Source organism: Chaetodon trifascialis, chromosome 10 (genome assembly GCF_039877785.1).
Source record: "Chaetodon trifascialis isolate fChaTrf1 chromosome 10, fChaTrf1.hap1, whole genome shotgun sequence".
NCBI classification, from domain to species: Eukaryota; Metazoa; Chordata; class Actinopteri; order Chaetodontiformes; family Chaetodontidae; genus Chaetodon; species Chaetodon trifascialis.
Window position 1 is genome coordinate 6,830,873 of NC_092065.1, and position 15,830 is coordinate 6,846,702.

Genomic DNA, 15,830 nt, shown 5'->3' on the forward strand with positions numbered 1-15,830 from the left:
CACGTTCTCGCTAAGAAATCAGTAATTTGTGTTTGTATGCTAAAAATTAAGCTAACGTTGGAGCCAGCAGCTGGTTAGCTCATGTTAGCATAAAGGATGGAAACAGGTGGAAGCTTCTAGTCTGGCTCTGCTCAAAGGTAACAGCATCCCCTTATCGACACCACTCAAGGTCATGGTCACTTAACACATCATATGTTGTTGTATGTGAAGTGTAAAACTTTTAATACTTCAAAAACTTAGATACAGCTTAATACTTTTCCATGAACATCACAGGAGTTAGAAGCTGAGATGGCAGTTACTGCTACTCTGCTAGGCTACCACTGTTAGCAAGAGTTTATCTGGGCTTTTTAGCTCCACCATGTCTGGATTTAGCTGCTGCTTCATTTAGTTACATGGAAAACAAACTAAATTACCAAGATGTCAGTTCATCAAAATAGATTTTTTTTTAAAAAATCGATAATTGCAAGGCATAAAAAAATAAGTGATTTTAGTTTTAGCTTTAGCTAAAGCTAGCAGTGGCTGTCTCACCAGCTAGCTTTCAGATGATAGCTTCTCTCTTTGGCTGTCTAGTTGGTTGGAGCTTCTGCAAATTTAAAAAAGGCATTTTTACAGAAATTATGTATTTCCATGGCATCATTTTTGTGTATACTAAAACTTATGTCAGAAAGTCAAATTCTGGTCTTAACTCCTGTTTCCATCTTTATGCTAACCAGCAGCTCACTGTATCTTCATATTTAATGTACAGATACTTGGATGGTATCAATGGTCTCATGTAACTCTCGACAAGAAAGCAACAAGGCCCTAAGCATATTTCTCAAAATGGTATAACTATTCCTTTAAGAAACTTGAAAGTGCTGTCTTATATATGACATATTATATAGTATCTGAAAATGCTTTGTTTAGTCATACTATATAATCGCTTTTACAGCTGAAGGAACTGTGAATGGTTCTCGTTTACACTGAACTATGCAGACCACATCTCAAGCCATATTTAAAAGCCAATGTTGTTACCTTCTGCCTTAAGTGCAGCGTGCTCTTGCCATCCCAGGAGAGCTCAGTCAGAGGATCCTCATATTGACCTGCCTTTCAGTCGAGTGTCCTTGGAGGCCTGGTCCTCTCAGTGCTCTCCTGAAGCAGAGCTGGGCCTGCGGTGCCACCTGGAGACCTGCTAAGATGTACAGTGAACGACTACTCATCCATTTTCGAGCCACGCTGAATTATTGAGAGTGGATGAGTCGATCTAACCTGTGCTCACGCTGAATGGCTCACCGCTGTGCGTTTTTTTATCTTGCCAATCAAGGAATAAATGAATGGAATCAAACAGAATGAGAATTTCATTTTATCTCTTACTTGCCTGATAGGTTAGATTTGCTTTGGCTTTTGAGCTAGATTGGCTTTGAAACAGCCAATTCCTGCAATTTGGGTTTATCTAAAGGAATTATGGGTTTATTTTAGGCCTTTATTTTCCTGTCTCATTCCTTTGTTGCTATGGTAACCTTCCACATCCCCGAAATTGCCCCTTCGTCTGGCTGATGGGTGGTCCTTTCTCTTTTCTTCAACAAGGCCGATGCACATACAGAGCTTGCTGTTTTGTTGTCTGTATCTCTTTCTTTTGCTTCTCTTTTGGTGCATTTGTTGGAGAACGGAGAAAGCTGGAGACCAGATGACAGTAAATTGATCCAGCCGGTCGCAGATGGAGATGTGTGAGTCGAGACTGAGTGATTCAGGCCTCTGAGTGTCACGTTTGTCTCGGCCCTCCTGAAGTCTGGTTTTCCAAACAATATATTTGTACCCAGGAGTCAAGAGTCCCTGTCTTCTCTCTCGACACATACTTATTAATAAGGTCTCGAATGCGGGTTGTGAAACAGGACATAAACGCCCTCGTCTGAAAACACTGCACAAAGCCAGAAATAAAAAGAGGAAGTGCTACCTTCTTCTCTGTCACATCCTCTCATGTGTGCTCATCTTCCTCGTCGACCCGGTGACATGTTATTTTCTTTTAAAGCAGTTTCAAATTGGGTGCAGTCAGACCATCTGCGTTGATAGAATTCATAGGAAGCTCTGTTTAGATCGAGTACAGCCCTCCACCTCTTGTATCGCTGTTTTGACAGGAGTTGACATCAGTGAAGGAACTCAATTCAGCTGAAGTCACCCGATTCTGTGGAGTTGCTCACAGGGTGCTGAAGGTAGGCTCATTCAAAAACACTTTTTTGTTTATGACCTTGTTTGAAAGTTACTGTCAACCCCAGGAAAAGGAAGCCACACACTCATAAAACACACAGGGAAAGAAAAGTTGCTCACTGAGGCTTTTCTCTTCTCCAGTTCCAGGAAGCGAGTGTGTGACACTCTCCAGGTCACGTCTGTTTTGTCAGACTGTGTTGCTGTTTGCTGTGCTTTGTCTCAGACCATATGGTTCAAAATGTTCAGAGGGAGACGTGCCGCCCTGCAGATTTGTGGGGATTTACAATGCTTGATCTGAATGCTCGAGGTGCCACTGAAAATGAGAAAAGGAAGTGAGGAAACTCAATATCTTCCTTTTTTTACTTTGACAAGTTTTTGACCAGTTCAGTTCTGCGCTCCTCTGTGTTTTTAGAAACTTTGTAACACCCACATTCATAAAAAATCCCTTACATCCAAATCTAGAGATGCATTTGTAGTTGAACTGTTTGTCTTTGTAGCTGAAAAGCAGAAGTTTGGAAGTAGATTTTCACACAACAGTAGCTGCCTGGCAGTGCAATCAGCATCGTCCACGGCTGGTCCGTAACTCCCCTGCAGCAGTTGACACTTGAGCAATATGATCACAGAGCCCCTGCTGAGAGAGACTTGCTGCCAAAGATGTTGATAGACAAAGTGTTTCTTCAGTCCTCTGTGGTTTGTATTTAAGTGCTTCTTCTCACAGCTGAGTCTTCTGCAGGTTTTGTTGACAAGTGGAGAATATCTCGCCTTGAGGAGAAGCGATGGAGGCTGGTGTCTTTGAGTGTCACAGAGAAGAAGAGACTGTGGACACTGAGTCTTTTCAGGGTATGTGTACCCTCAGTTAACTGCTAAATAACCTGTCATAAGTTTCAGTTACCCACCTATTAAATCAATCAGTCTCAGTCAGTCATGATTTGTACGGAACATTTATGTTTTAGTATTTGTATTATTTTAGTACTAATATCTAATATTAAAATGACTATTTTTGGAGTTGCCTACTTGATTTGGTTGATTAAAACTTCTGAGGTCTCAAATCAGCCTGTGGACATTTCTTTTAAAGGACCTTACCTGTAGTGTTGTTTGTTTTAGGTTATTTGCCACCAATTACAAACCCTTTAGTGCACAGTTAATGATTTTGTTGTATTTCAGAAATTTAAACACCTTTCTTTCTACCTCAGAGCAGCCATCTGCTTCCTTTCATTTCATTCAGCAGGAAAATCTATTAGCAGACTTGAGTTCTGCAGTTCCTCACAATGAACATTAATTCTGCATCATTAATTTTTGAGTTTTCTCGAACATTATCGTTATAAGGTAAAGCAGTGGAGATGTTTCAAATCAATCTAAATCAAACAATCAAACCTTAAACCTGCAAGAACTGATGGCCTTTCACAGAGCAACATCAGCATTCATTTATATTTGTGTTTCTGGCTCCCTGATGAACATAAGTTCAATATTCACTCTCTTTTAGCCCTGTCTTTGGTCTCCATCACCTCCTGAGGGATGCTACTAAACTCTCAAACTGCTAAATGCTCACTCGTTATGTTCACCTGGTTAGTCTGCTATTTGATGGGTTTATGAGAGCATTTTCTTTTTCAGCTCGTTGTGTTAGCTTTATCTGACCATAAAACTAACACAACGAGTTGAAAGATGCTGAATCTGTCTGTACTGCAGAGCTGGGTGATAATTCTCTGTGGGTTTGTCACTATAGGTGACATCATTCACATAATCATCTGATCCGTAAATACAGAAACATTGGTCATAGCAGTAATAGTCGCAAATCACAGTCACATCACAGTAATGTAGGATTGACAAAAAAAAATGCAGATTTCATGTTTGTTGTGAATTATTACACAGCTCATGCAAGTTTTAGGGCTCTACTAATTGATTTTCTAATGTATGGAAAGGAGCAGAAACCACTTGCTGCCTGGAACAGCAGGAAAATAGATCCAGAAATACATGTAGGGCATGCCTTCAAAAATGGTCAACAAAAATGTAAAGTATATGTGCAGCGGTACATCTGCAAGTATTTAAATTTTATGCTGCTTATTACTTCTACATTTCAGGGGAATATTGTACTTTTTTCTAAAATATGACACTGTGCATTAGATTAAACTACCCAACAGTATATAAATTTGTAAAATGTGCTCCACTTCCACCACCTGTAGCATTAAAATGCTGCTTATGTGTATAGCATCAAAACAATATGATATACTGTATATAATAATACAACTCTCTGAAATTCTGCATAAAACAAACCTTTTGTTTTAATTCTTTAATAAGTAAATTTTCACTTGTTAATACTATTTTTGTTAAATGAAATCTTGAATATTGCTAACAGTATTATACAGAGTGGTATTGCTACTTTAACATAAGTAGAAATACTTTTTCCACCTCTGTACTGTAAGATGCAAACTCAGGGGCGTTGCATTTAGATAAATAAAATATTCAAAGTGTTAGAAATGATGAGAAAACAGTCAGTCAGAAAAATTCTATCATGTAGAATAAGAATAAATAAACTATCTAACCACTGCACTTTGTATATGTATTCACACAGGAAAGAAGCAGAAAATCATTCAGCCAACATCTTTAAAAGACCCCAAACTTGAGAAGCTAAAGGAGGTAAGAGATCAATTCTTGTTATCTGTGTACACACCTTTATCTAAATCTCTGTCTCTCTTCAACACTGTAACATCAGTGGACTCATCATCATCACTGGACTACCACAGATCCAAGACTTTCTGTGTGTCTTGAGTGGGCTGGAGATAAATGTTACACAGGAATACATTACAGAGCCTGCATTTATGTGTGCGCTGAAGAGCATGAATAATGTCTGATGCAGGTAGAGAGGTGGAAGGATCAGTGAAATTTTAATGATCATAATTATCAGAGGTGATGAGGGACAGATCAGAGTCATGACGAGGAGTCAGCAGGAATCTGCTGGATCCGACTTTTAAACATGTTTCATTGGAAAAGATGGCAGCGCAAGTGCTTCGTGCAAGTGGCAGTGAATGAATAAATAACTCAATAAGCCTGACATGTCCCATATGTAGCCTTGAGCTGGGAGGACAAATAAATTTAATATTGGTTATTTTGGGGGAGTAATTTGAATTTGTCATCATTTCAGGATCATATTATCTCTGAAAATTGATGGAAGGAATTTACAAAAACGAGATTTCACGCTGTTTTTCATTTGGCACATTGGCAACAGAAAAATGTATGCAAGAAAATGAAAGTGTTTGATGTATCTGGCTGTGCAATGAATTGTGTCTTGGTAGGTACTGGTTTATTGGATCAATAGCACTTTGAAACCGGAGCACATAGTGGTTCAGAATCTGGAGGAGGATCTGTACGATGGACTGGTGCTTCACCACCTGCTGTGTGAGTTAATACACGTTTGTATGATTGTACAGTTATTTAGATTTGAAGATGAAAATTAGCAAATGTTTTCCCTTATTATTCACATAAAAGCTGTCATTTCTAATATCCAAAACAAAGTCCTTGCCAGTAAAACTGGCCTTACAGATTACAATTTCCTGATTTCTTCAGCCAGGTTGGCTGGTGTGCACTTGCCTGTGGAGGAGATTGTGCTGACCAGCACCGCTCAGATCCACAAGCTGGAAGTGATCCTGGAGGAGTTGGATAAGAGACTGGGCCTGCAGGACAGCAGCCGGATCAAGTGGAGCGTCAAACGTGAGTCATGCAGCTGACTGGGCTTCAAGAGTGAAGCAACAAGTCAACAAATGTTCTGTTCTGGCAACGACTTTGGATTACAACAGGATCTGGTGCTAGCTCATGGGTGCCATGTTAGCTTCCACCAGCTGTGAGGGATTTGGTGGAGATAAAATTTACTGACATCATGGGGTTTTAATCAGCTGGCAGTGGGTCTTTTTTGTTCCTGGTACTGTGTCAAGGAAGCAAAGGAAGGCCACAATAATGAATTTTGTAAGCAACTGAACGCCTGCCTGAGAAGTTCAAGTGTTCAGAGTTTCCAGTCCGTCATCTGAACTTTTCCCTCATGAATCATGACTGAAAGCACCTAACCTGATAGCACAGAGGGCAATAATCTGCCTTTTCACATGACAGCAGGCATTTTTCACACAACCGCAGGTTACCAATACATTGTGGTTTCTGCGACAGCTCCGCTATGAAAGCCACCCCATGTTTCATCAGTTGGATGCTTTTAATGTGAAACAGCAGCAGCAAGAGATTTTGGACTTAATAACCTATTACAGCTCTGATCAGGCTGCAGGAGAGTGACCAGTAATTACATGTTGCATCTTTTCCTGCGAATCCCTTGTGTACAGGGATGTAGGATGTACTATATATATATGTATATAGTTTTGACCTCTCCATACTCTGCTACTGCAGAACTACTGCGACATAACTCCAACTACAGAATGTATAATACATAAAGGGACTATAATAGCACTTAAAATAATATGAATAGGGTTTGATTTCATGATTTCATGCAAACCTTGAAGTATTCAACCGTAGTTAAATTGCATTTATGTGTTGTTTGTTTATATGATTCGGATCCTTTTCCGGCTTTCTTGGCTTCCGTACTGGGAGGTAGTGAGTTCTGTCATATCTGTGTTTTTGTCTGTTTTGTTCTCTGCTGCTCGCCTGTCAGTCATCCACAACAAAGACCTTCTGGCCACTATTCATCTGCTGGTTGCCATGGTGAGATGTTTCCAGCCTGAACTGGATTTGCCACTGAACGTAGAGGTTCAAGTTGTAGTTGTGGAAGTGAGTTTCATCTTGAGCTTTTGCACTTTTTCAGTTCCAAATCTGTCTTAAACACACCATGTGGAATTGCTGCTCAATTTTGGTTCGCTCTGATTTCCATCCAGGTCACTAAAAGTGGAATCAAATCAGATGTACAGACGGAGGTCCTGACAGAGGCCAGGTGAGCAGATTTCTGTCCTGTCTGATTCAGTGGATGTGAGAAAAACACAGCGTTCATCTCATAATTTCTGGGGGCTTTTTCGACAGAGATGCAGGCTCAGACTCCCTCAGCAATACTGAAAGTGAGTAAAGAGTGGTTGGAGGTTGAGCTGACTTGACATCTTGAATGTCATCGAAACAGCATTACAGCCTACAATGACTTTAACGCTCTTTTCTGGCTGTCTGGTCTCCCCAGGGGAAGATCCCATCGAGCAACTGCTCAAGCTTGAGGCTCACAAGGTCAACACAGTGAAGAAGGTATAACAAGGAGAGGAGGAGATGTGCTGAGGTAGTGCAAGAAGTTAACTCTCTCATCGCCACTGACAGCAAAGTGAGACAAGTGAGACAGCAAAGGTGGTGTTAAGAGAGGAAATAAGTGTCATTTTTTTCCATCCATCCATCCATTTTCTATGCCGCTTATCCCTTTCGGGGTCGCAGGGGAGACGGGCGAGAGGCGGGGTACACCCTGGACCGGTCGTAGGGCGCATACACACACCATTCACACTCACACCTAGGGGCAATTTAGAGTCACCAATCCACCTAATGAGCATGTTTTTGGTCTGTGGGAGGAAGCCGGAGTGCCCGGAGAGAACCCACGCATGCACGGGAAGAACATGCAAACTTCACACAGAAAGGCCCGACCCAGGAATCGAATCTGCAACCTTCTTGCCGTGAGGCACGCGCACTACCTGCTGCGCCACCGTGCAGCCCGTCATTTTTTTAATATACTCAAAACCAACATATCAGCATGTTGACTGCGTGCATGAATTTAGTAGAGATCAAACGAGAAATTTGTTTCTCAGATTCTCAGATATTTTTATGCCGTCAGACGTTATAAGGTTTGGATGAAGAATGAAACATGTTTGTTACCTTAATATGTCAGCTGAATACGACTAACTTGAATTCCAAGCTGTTTATCCTCATTCTTGTTTTTCATTTTCAGGCTATCTTACATTTTGTCAACCAGAATATGTCAACCATGGGTCTGCAGGTGGCTGATATGGACAAACAGGTAAATAAACAACAGCTGAACACAGTTTTGGAGCGCTGACAGACTCTCCCAGGAAAAAAAAAAGACCAATTGATTACTTCCTCTGAGATCATATCACCTTCCTTGGATGGACTCCAGTGACAGTGTGTTTTCTGTCTAGTTTGCAGATGGTGTGATTCTACTGCTGCTGATTGGACAGCTGGAAGGTTTCTTCATCCCACTCCACGACTTCAACCTGACCCCCGTCAATCCCTCTGAGATGGTACAGTATGGATTCAATATGGATTCCTGACACATTAGAGAGGGAAGTCCTCACCTCAGAGAGGTGATGTGTTAATGCTAGACAGAGACACACACAACACTTAACTTAACTGGTATGACTTCATCACCATCATCATCATTATTCTGCCTGTACATGCTCACAGGTGAATTTGAGTTTCATTTGCAACATATCTATGTCTTAAAAATCATCTGGTCAAAAGATAAAATACATTTACATTTAAATCAAAAATGTTATGTTTGATTGATATTTTGAAAAAGTGTTCATATGCATGTATTCTTGTAATTAAAAAATATTAAAATCCTAATGCACTTCATTTCTAATTTGAGTGAATGTAATTTCCCACAAGAGCACAGTAGATATTGAGCTACGGTACTGAAAACTGATCCAAAATCATGCGTATTACATTATATTATGTGATTAAATTAATATTTTACATTTCCCATAATAATAAAAGTAGATGCATAATTTCTCCTGTGTCATGGTTCACTTCTAATGATATCTTTGATCTCACTTTACTTGAAGCAATAGGATGAGTCTATGAAAAAGTTATGACTCTTTTATCACAGATGTGATGAGTTCATGAATAACTTACACTGTGATACTCCATATTAGATTTTTTTGATACCTTAAAAACTAAAACGCTTCTGGTGATAAACACATTATATATTAGCTGTGATCCAAAATACGTTATGGTCGATTAGGATATTCAGATAAATTTGGGTGTCACCCAGTTCTTTCCCATTTAATTACCAATATATTAAAAACATATATATATATTAAAACTCATCATCTGTAGCTGTAAAGCTGTAAAAGTTTCTTCTATGTTTTAGTAGGCTACTGTGTGACGTGTGTGTACATTTCAGGACATTCAGTTGAAAATCCAATGTCCCAAATTTTACTTGATAAAATTAATGAGGAAACCAAAAGTAAAATCATTTATCTTGTTTGTTTAATCCTGACACACACAGTGGCATAGAAATGTATGATTTATTTTGGGATTATCTACTTGAATTTAGTGCTGCTTCCTGTTTTAATCCTAGGCTAAGCTAATTGCCCATTTGTTCTCGCTTCATGGTACTGAAAGTGGTATCAATCTTTTCATGAAGCCAAACTTTTGGCAATTAAAGAGAATAAACACATTTCCCACAAGTTTAACTATAGCTCTTAAAGAATTATTTCTCAATGCTTTGTGAATAATGACACTGCAGCCTCTTATCACCTCTTTGTGACATCATATTTCAGATTTTTGTTTCTTTAACTTTTTTCTCATAACAGACAACAGTTGCTTCATATGTTTGGCATAATTTACTTGTCTTTGTTTAACATCTTGACATTCCTGAAACAAGTGAGACTCCTCTAGAAACAAGGCTAATGTTAGCCCACAGCTAACACTGGTGTTAATGGTGGGGTCATTCCATCAGAAACTGTGTAGGTTATAAGTAACATCATTTCTTTGACCTTTAGCTTCATAATGTGACCTTGGCCTTGGACCTCCTTAATGACACAGGCCTTCAAATGTCCAGTGTTGATCCACAAGGTGAGGAAATAACACACCGTTCACACAATACACACTCTGCTTTGCTGACAACACATTTGACTCAAATTAAAATGCCAGGCACGGACGATGAAAAAGCAAAAGCAGATGGAGTAAAATAATTGCAACAGAGAGAAAAACCCTGGAGCACCAAGACAGCACTGTCAAACTAATTCAGATGATATCTTCTATCAAGAGCATTTATCTGTATGACAGAAAAATGCCAAAACCTGTTTGTATGTGAGGCGAGGAGGGGGATCGCTCTGGTAGTTTGAGTTAATCTCCACTGCTCGGTGGAGTGTGGACTTGACAGTGTTTTGGAGGGAAAGATGGAATTGCTTTCAGAATATGAATGAGTGCGGCTCGTGCCTCGGTGAGTATCACTGCAGATGATTGGCTCAGTCTGAGGTCATCATCATTCATTTAGAGAGGAGCAGTGAGGGAGACGTCTCAAGGGGACAATGTCACTCTGGTGTCCACTGATAGACACAGGGGTTTAACCTCACCGCTATGGCTCTATATACTACTGTGCGTGTGTACTTGTACACATACATAGTGAGGACCAGAAGTTTTTAACCACAGAGTGAGGACATTGTTGGAAAGTGAGGACATTGTGGATGCTCCTCACAACTTCAAATGGTTGTTTAAGGGTTTGGACTGATTTTGAGGATTAGGTTTAGATTAGGATTAGGGTCATAGTTGGTCTTAGACATTTAGTTGTGATGGTTAAGGTAAGGGTAAGGAGCTTGATTGATGACGTCAATAAGGGTCTTCACAAGTATAGAAGTACAAGTATCTGTGTGTGTGTGTGTGTGTGTGTGTGTGTGTGTGTGTGTGTGTGTGTGTGTGTGTGTGTGTATATATGTGTGTGGGTGTGTGTCTGGAGGAAGATATGTCATCTGTATTCATGAGTACTGCTACTGTATAGTGGTTATCAGATAGATCCCAGAAGTATTCTGATTCTATCTGTACACTGAAATTTTCTGTTTGCCAGTTTTAACTTGCAGCTGCTGCTTATCAGATATCCAACTGTAAAATCACATGCTCATGATTTGTGGCATAAACGAGTTTGAGCTTTGATCCAACAGTATGAGCATTACATTATTACAGGTTCTCCTGTTTAGATTTTATGTACAGTATGTAAAGTTTTTGGAAATTCTGCCTTCTCCTTGGTTTAATAATGTAAGCAGAGAGTAATGTACATTTATTTATAAGATAAAGTGATGTGTTGTATTTTTTGCATGCATACAACTGATCTACAAGTATGTGGGTTCACTGCTGCTTTGTTTCAGTGAAGAAAACTCTTTGATATAGATCCACATTTTTTTCTTCCTTGGCTCAAATGCCCATGTACGCATATGACCAATGAAACAGATTTGCTGTCATCTTCCCTTCTATTCATATTGTCAATTAAAAGACACTTTCTTGCTGAGAATCATAAGTAATAGAGAACAAAATCCACAGTCCTTGTTCTTGCAAAAAAAACCCAAACACACATTTTACTAAATTTCATATGAGTCTTTCACCATCTAAGTCAGTCAAATCGAATAGGTATGTTGGAGAGTTTCTTTCTTTCTAGTGTGAAATTTCCTCTGTGTCATCGTCCTCCCACCACAGCTCAACAGGAAACACCGTCCAGCTTTGGAAGATATCCACCTGATCTGTCTAACTCTGCCGAGCCCCCACAATAATGAATATATGTTTGTGCAGAATGAGGATGGTGGATTTTTACCATCATCATTTGCGTTTAATTCAGATTTGGAAATTATCTTTTAATGGCCAGTTTGAATAGCAGGAGTGATTACAGCAAGCAAAATCTGTTTGAGTGTGCGTCATATGAGCATGTGAGTATTTTTATATGTGAACCTAGCTTTTAGTGCTACAGGCTACAATGATAGTATATATAAGAATGTTAGAAGAATAATCTGTTAAAATGTGCTTCCATCATTGTGGTAACAAACCTATTAACTGTTTCGGGTCATTTAATTTATATAGCAAATTCAAAGAAAACACATTTAACCAAAATGCTCTGCAGAGAAATGTAAAATGCATTTAAATAACTATAATAGAGTGAAGTGAGGGTTCTGTACAAAGAAACGGACAGATGAGATTTTACACATGACTGCTCCCCAGTGCACAAAGCGAGGTCCATAAAGAAATGTTTTCTGGTTTGTTGTGGAAAAACTTGCCAAACTTGCACAGAGATCTGACCCCAGCACATTTTGAATACACTGCAAAGCTGACTTTGTACCAGGCTTTATCGCCTAGCATCAGTGCCCAGATGCAATAATACATCTCTGAATGGGAGCAAATCCCTGCTGCCGGGTTCCAAAAATCAAAGGGTCTCAGAAGGCTGTTATGGCAGCATATTAAGGCCTGCAGTCTGGGAATGAGATGTTCAAAAATCACATATGGGTGTCATGTTTGGGTGTCCACTTTTGGCCATGTGGAGTAAATCAATCAAAAAAGATAAGAGTGAAATACAGCGACTGAGTCATCGATTTGCCGACTAATCTCAATGTGAATCAATCATATGGATCTACTTCACTTCCCTCCAGATCCATTATTGACAAAATGCCCTTTATTCTTACTTAGCTTGACTCTCCCTTTCACAATCACTAAAACTTCCCCACAGTATCGCCCGCCAGCCATATAGCCAGTAATTGTGAAGTAAATCCTCAACACGATAACTGTTAATGTAAGGACCAGCACAATTAATCTAAGCCAGGAGCAAGTGGCTAATCTAATTCATTTTTAGTGTCTTTTTAATTACCGGCATAATTGCTGCGATGGAATGAGGAATCTCAGCACTCAAGGTCTAAAACCAGAGTGTGCTGCGCGCATTAATTAGGTTAGCCAGCGGTGGAGTCGATCTTTATGTCACATTCATTCAGTAAGTGCATCTCACAACAGAGAGCCATTTTGTTGCTATCTTGTCTCACCAAGGACGCATTGATTAAATTTCCATCTAATATTGTTTTTTTGTTTTTTTTGTCCTCCTGATCTATGACCTGTTAGGATGGATTGTGAGAATAGTTATTAGCCAATGTCGGTAAAAGCTTTCTCATGTTTTCACTGCCTCAGTGACTTGGTGGATGCTGATGGTCCATTATAAACACTCACTAAATGTCTCCTGTGGATTATGTGACAGATATTGTCTCTCAGGACGTCGCTGCCACCTTGAAGGTCCTGTACGCTCTCTTCAAGAAGCACAAAGGGAAATGAGAGACGAAGAGGAACTCAACCAGACAACCAGAAATACAATACAGTGTATGGTCAGCATGTGATTTCCTCTGTCTCTAAACTGTTGCTAATGCTCTACATGTAATGATCTAAAGGATGCAGTCGACTGTTTTTAGACATTTTGATGATGCTCTGAAGCTAATCAAAGCAAGTGCAAGAAGCTTAAGTAAAGTCACACGTCATCTGCTACATCTGTGGGAGCGAGAACCAATATAAAGAAGGCTGATATGAGCTGTGTTGCACCATCCAATTTGACTGAGATGACTGACCCTGACCTAACAGAGACTAAAATTCTCCAAAAAAGAGGCACAGTTCACTGTCAGTTGATACCATAAAAACTAAAATGCTGGTAAAAGATAAGTGAAAATTAAACCCTGTTGTGGCAGGAAAGCCACAGTATGATAGCAGATAGCAAGCATGTTATTGGTTAGCTCACCAATTAGCCCTGCAAATAGTCACTGTGTCACCAAGCCTCAAACACCACCTATTTTGTGAGGACAGGTGAACACAAGGCCACCAAACCAGGAAAAAGCTCCAGGTTTCCATCATGTCAACTAGTATTAGGTAATTTGACTAAATGCAAAATTGTTTTTGTATTTTCACCTGAACAAAACCATCAGCTGTAGATTGGGAGGGAGAGCAGGCTGTCCACTAATCACAGGGTTGTCGGTTCAATCCGCAGCTCCTCCTTTCCTTGTGTCAAAATGTCCTTAGGTGAGACACAGAACCCCAGATTGCTGCCAATGCTCAGACCAGTGCCTTGCGTTTTACCTTGCATAGATTGATGTGTGTGTGAATGAGATGTAAACTGTAAAGCGCTCTATAAATAAAGCCATTTGTTATTTGCTGCCATATCTTAAACAGGTTATTAGTGTGTCTTATTTTGTGGCCCTGCCTTTTATAGGGGCCCTGTGTCAAACTGGTCTCATAGTGCATATTCCTGAATACATTTTTCTTTAGCTGTGCCACTTTCTGCTCTGACCAGCCGCCAAGTATGCCTTCATGGTCTGTTTAAACCTTGTTGACAACGTGCAGACAATAAGGCTGACTCAATCAGCGCTGGGTCACACAATGTAGAAAATCAAAAATGTTTGTACCCATTCTGAACAGCCATGCTTGAAGGCTGGGTGAAAAGCCTGAAGTCATAGAGGGGGAGATGTTGTTTACAGCTGGGGATAACTGAGGCGCACATTTTCAGTCTCTCCTGAAAGACATTCAAAGTCTTGCACTCGCTTGTTCACATGAAAAGTGACAGAAATAGTTGGTAAAGAACAAAGAAAGAGAGCTAGAGAGTCGACATCCTGGCTCCTTCTCAGCACAGCTAACCAATCACCAACTGAGCACTTCTGAGGAAGTACTGACCCTTAAAACTACTGTTACATTCAGTCAAAATGTACGAGGTGTGAATGTTAGTGTGTTATTTCCTGGTAATGTGCTGTTTTTTTCCTCCATCTCCTTCCTCTCTCTCCCTCACTATATTTCCTTTTCAGTCTGACGCTGCTGGAACAAGGCGCTTTTATAGAAAACCATCATCCTTGACTGCCACAGTAAACAATGTGAATTTCTCTCCCTGCTTCTTCCTCGTGCTCCTGCTGACAGCCTGTGACCTCCCCTGTTTCTAGTCTGTGAATGCAATGTCACTTCTCTGAAAAAATTGTGGCTTTTTATGCCATTGATTGTTCACAACTGAATGTCACACACGTAGAGAGGGTGCAGCAGGCAGCGATGGAGGGAGCCGTAAAGGATGAGAGACAGACAATAGATATGATTCCATCAAAGTGTTTTTTGCAAATTATGTGTTGAATTAAAAACAAGTGTACTAGAATTGGAAAAAGCCACTTATTTACTCTCTGTATTGCAAATAAGTATCATTTCTTCACTGAAAAGAAATTTATGCTAACCATTAATGACTTTTTTAATCAGCAAGTTCCTTAAATCATCATATCTCCACCTCTGCTGCCTCCCTGCTCTAGTTTTGTGGATATAGTCTGTGCATTAGAAAACTGCACAGTGAGTTTCCTTGTTTTTGTCTGGGGTTAAAGTCTGAAATTTGGGGAACGCTAAACAGTAATGACAACCACTGTCGTACCTCTCGCTCTCTCCAGTTTTCTTGCAGATGTGTTTATTGACATTCATGAGGCCATTTTATTCCTTTCCACCAAGCTGATGGAAAATACTCTACATTCACATTTTATTTTCCCTGACATTTCAGAAAGTTTGCATAAGATTTGCTTGGCAGTCAGATGGAAACACAGTGACTGCATAGATAGACGGAGATAGAAAGAGACATTGAGGTGTGTGTTGCTCTTGTTCATTGTATAAATTGGCTGTTTCGGCAGACAGTTTAAGTATTATGAAATTAAAGTGGCTTCTCTTTTCCAATTTACAGCCCTTAAACTCCTCATCCTGAGTGATTGTAAACCAGATTTGTTTGCTAAAAATTAAATTGAACATTACTTTATGAAGGACAAAAGACTTCTCGAAGACAAACTCTATGGTCATTTCATAGTCACATGTTGGATGGTCCATATAAACATTTGGCAGTCAGTCTTTCTGCATGCACCAATGTTGAGCTTCAAATTAAGCTGTATGTGAAGGTTTTGAGCTCAGGGACAGTCTGTATCAATTGTACTTGGATT

General features: G+C 39.8%; 1 protein-coding gene across 2 annotated transcripts; it reads left to right on the forward strand.

Annotated features, from left to right (window-relative positions):
- Positions 1-2,027: 2,027 nt before the first annotated feature.
- parvg (parvin, gamma) lies at positions 2,028-14,049 on the forward strand. 2 transcript variants are annotated; one of them, XM_070972281.1, is made up of 13 exons: positions 2,028-2,186; positions 2,915-3,021; positions 4,751-4,815; positions 5,472-5,574; positions 5,743-5,886; positions 6,827-6,942; positions 7,047-7,102; positions 7,189-7,223; positions 7,337-7,398; positions 8,084-8,152; positions 8,292-8,393; positions 9,879-9,951; positions 13,100-14,049. In XM_070972281.1, exons 2-13 carry the CDS (start codon positions 2,958-2,960, stop codon positions 13,171-13,173), a joined length of 963 nt encoding a protein of 320 aa, XP_070828382.1. In that variant the 5' UTR covers positions 2,028-2,186; positions 2,915-2,957; the 3' UTR covers positions 13,174-14,049. The 2 variants fall into 2 exon arrangements, with proteins under 2 accessions (XP_070828382.1, XP_070828383.1); XM_070972282.1 differs by lacking the exon at positions 2,028-2,186 and having other exon boundaries at positions 2,860-3,021.
- Positions 14,050-15,830: the final 1,781 nt, after the last annotated feature.

Coding starts and splice junctions, on each gene's coding strand:
- parvg (XM_070972281.1), top strand. CDS start 2,958: ATGGAGGCTGGTGTCTTTGAGTGTCACAGAGAAGAAGAGACTGTGGAC. Junction 4,816..5,471: donor AACTTGAGAAGCTAAAGGAG/GTAAGAGATCAA, acceptor GTGTCTTGGTAG/GTACTGGTTTATTGGATCAA. Junction 5,575..5,742: donor GGTGCTTCACCACCTGCTGT/GTGAGTTAATAC, acceptor TGATTTCTTCAG/CCAGGTTGGCTGGTGTGCAC.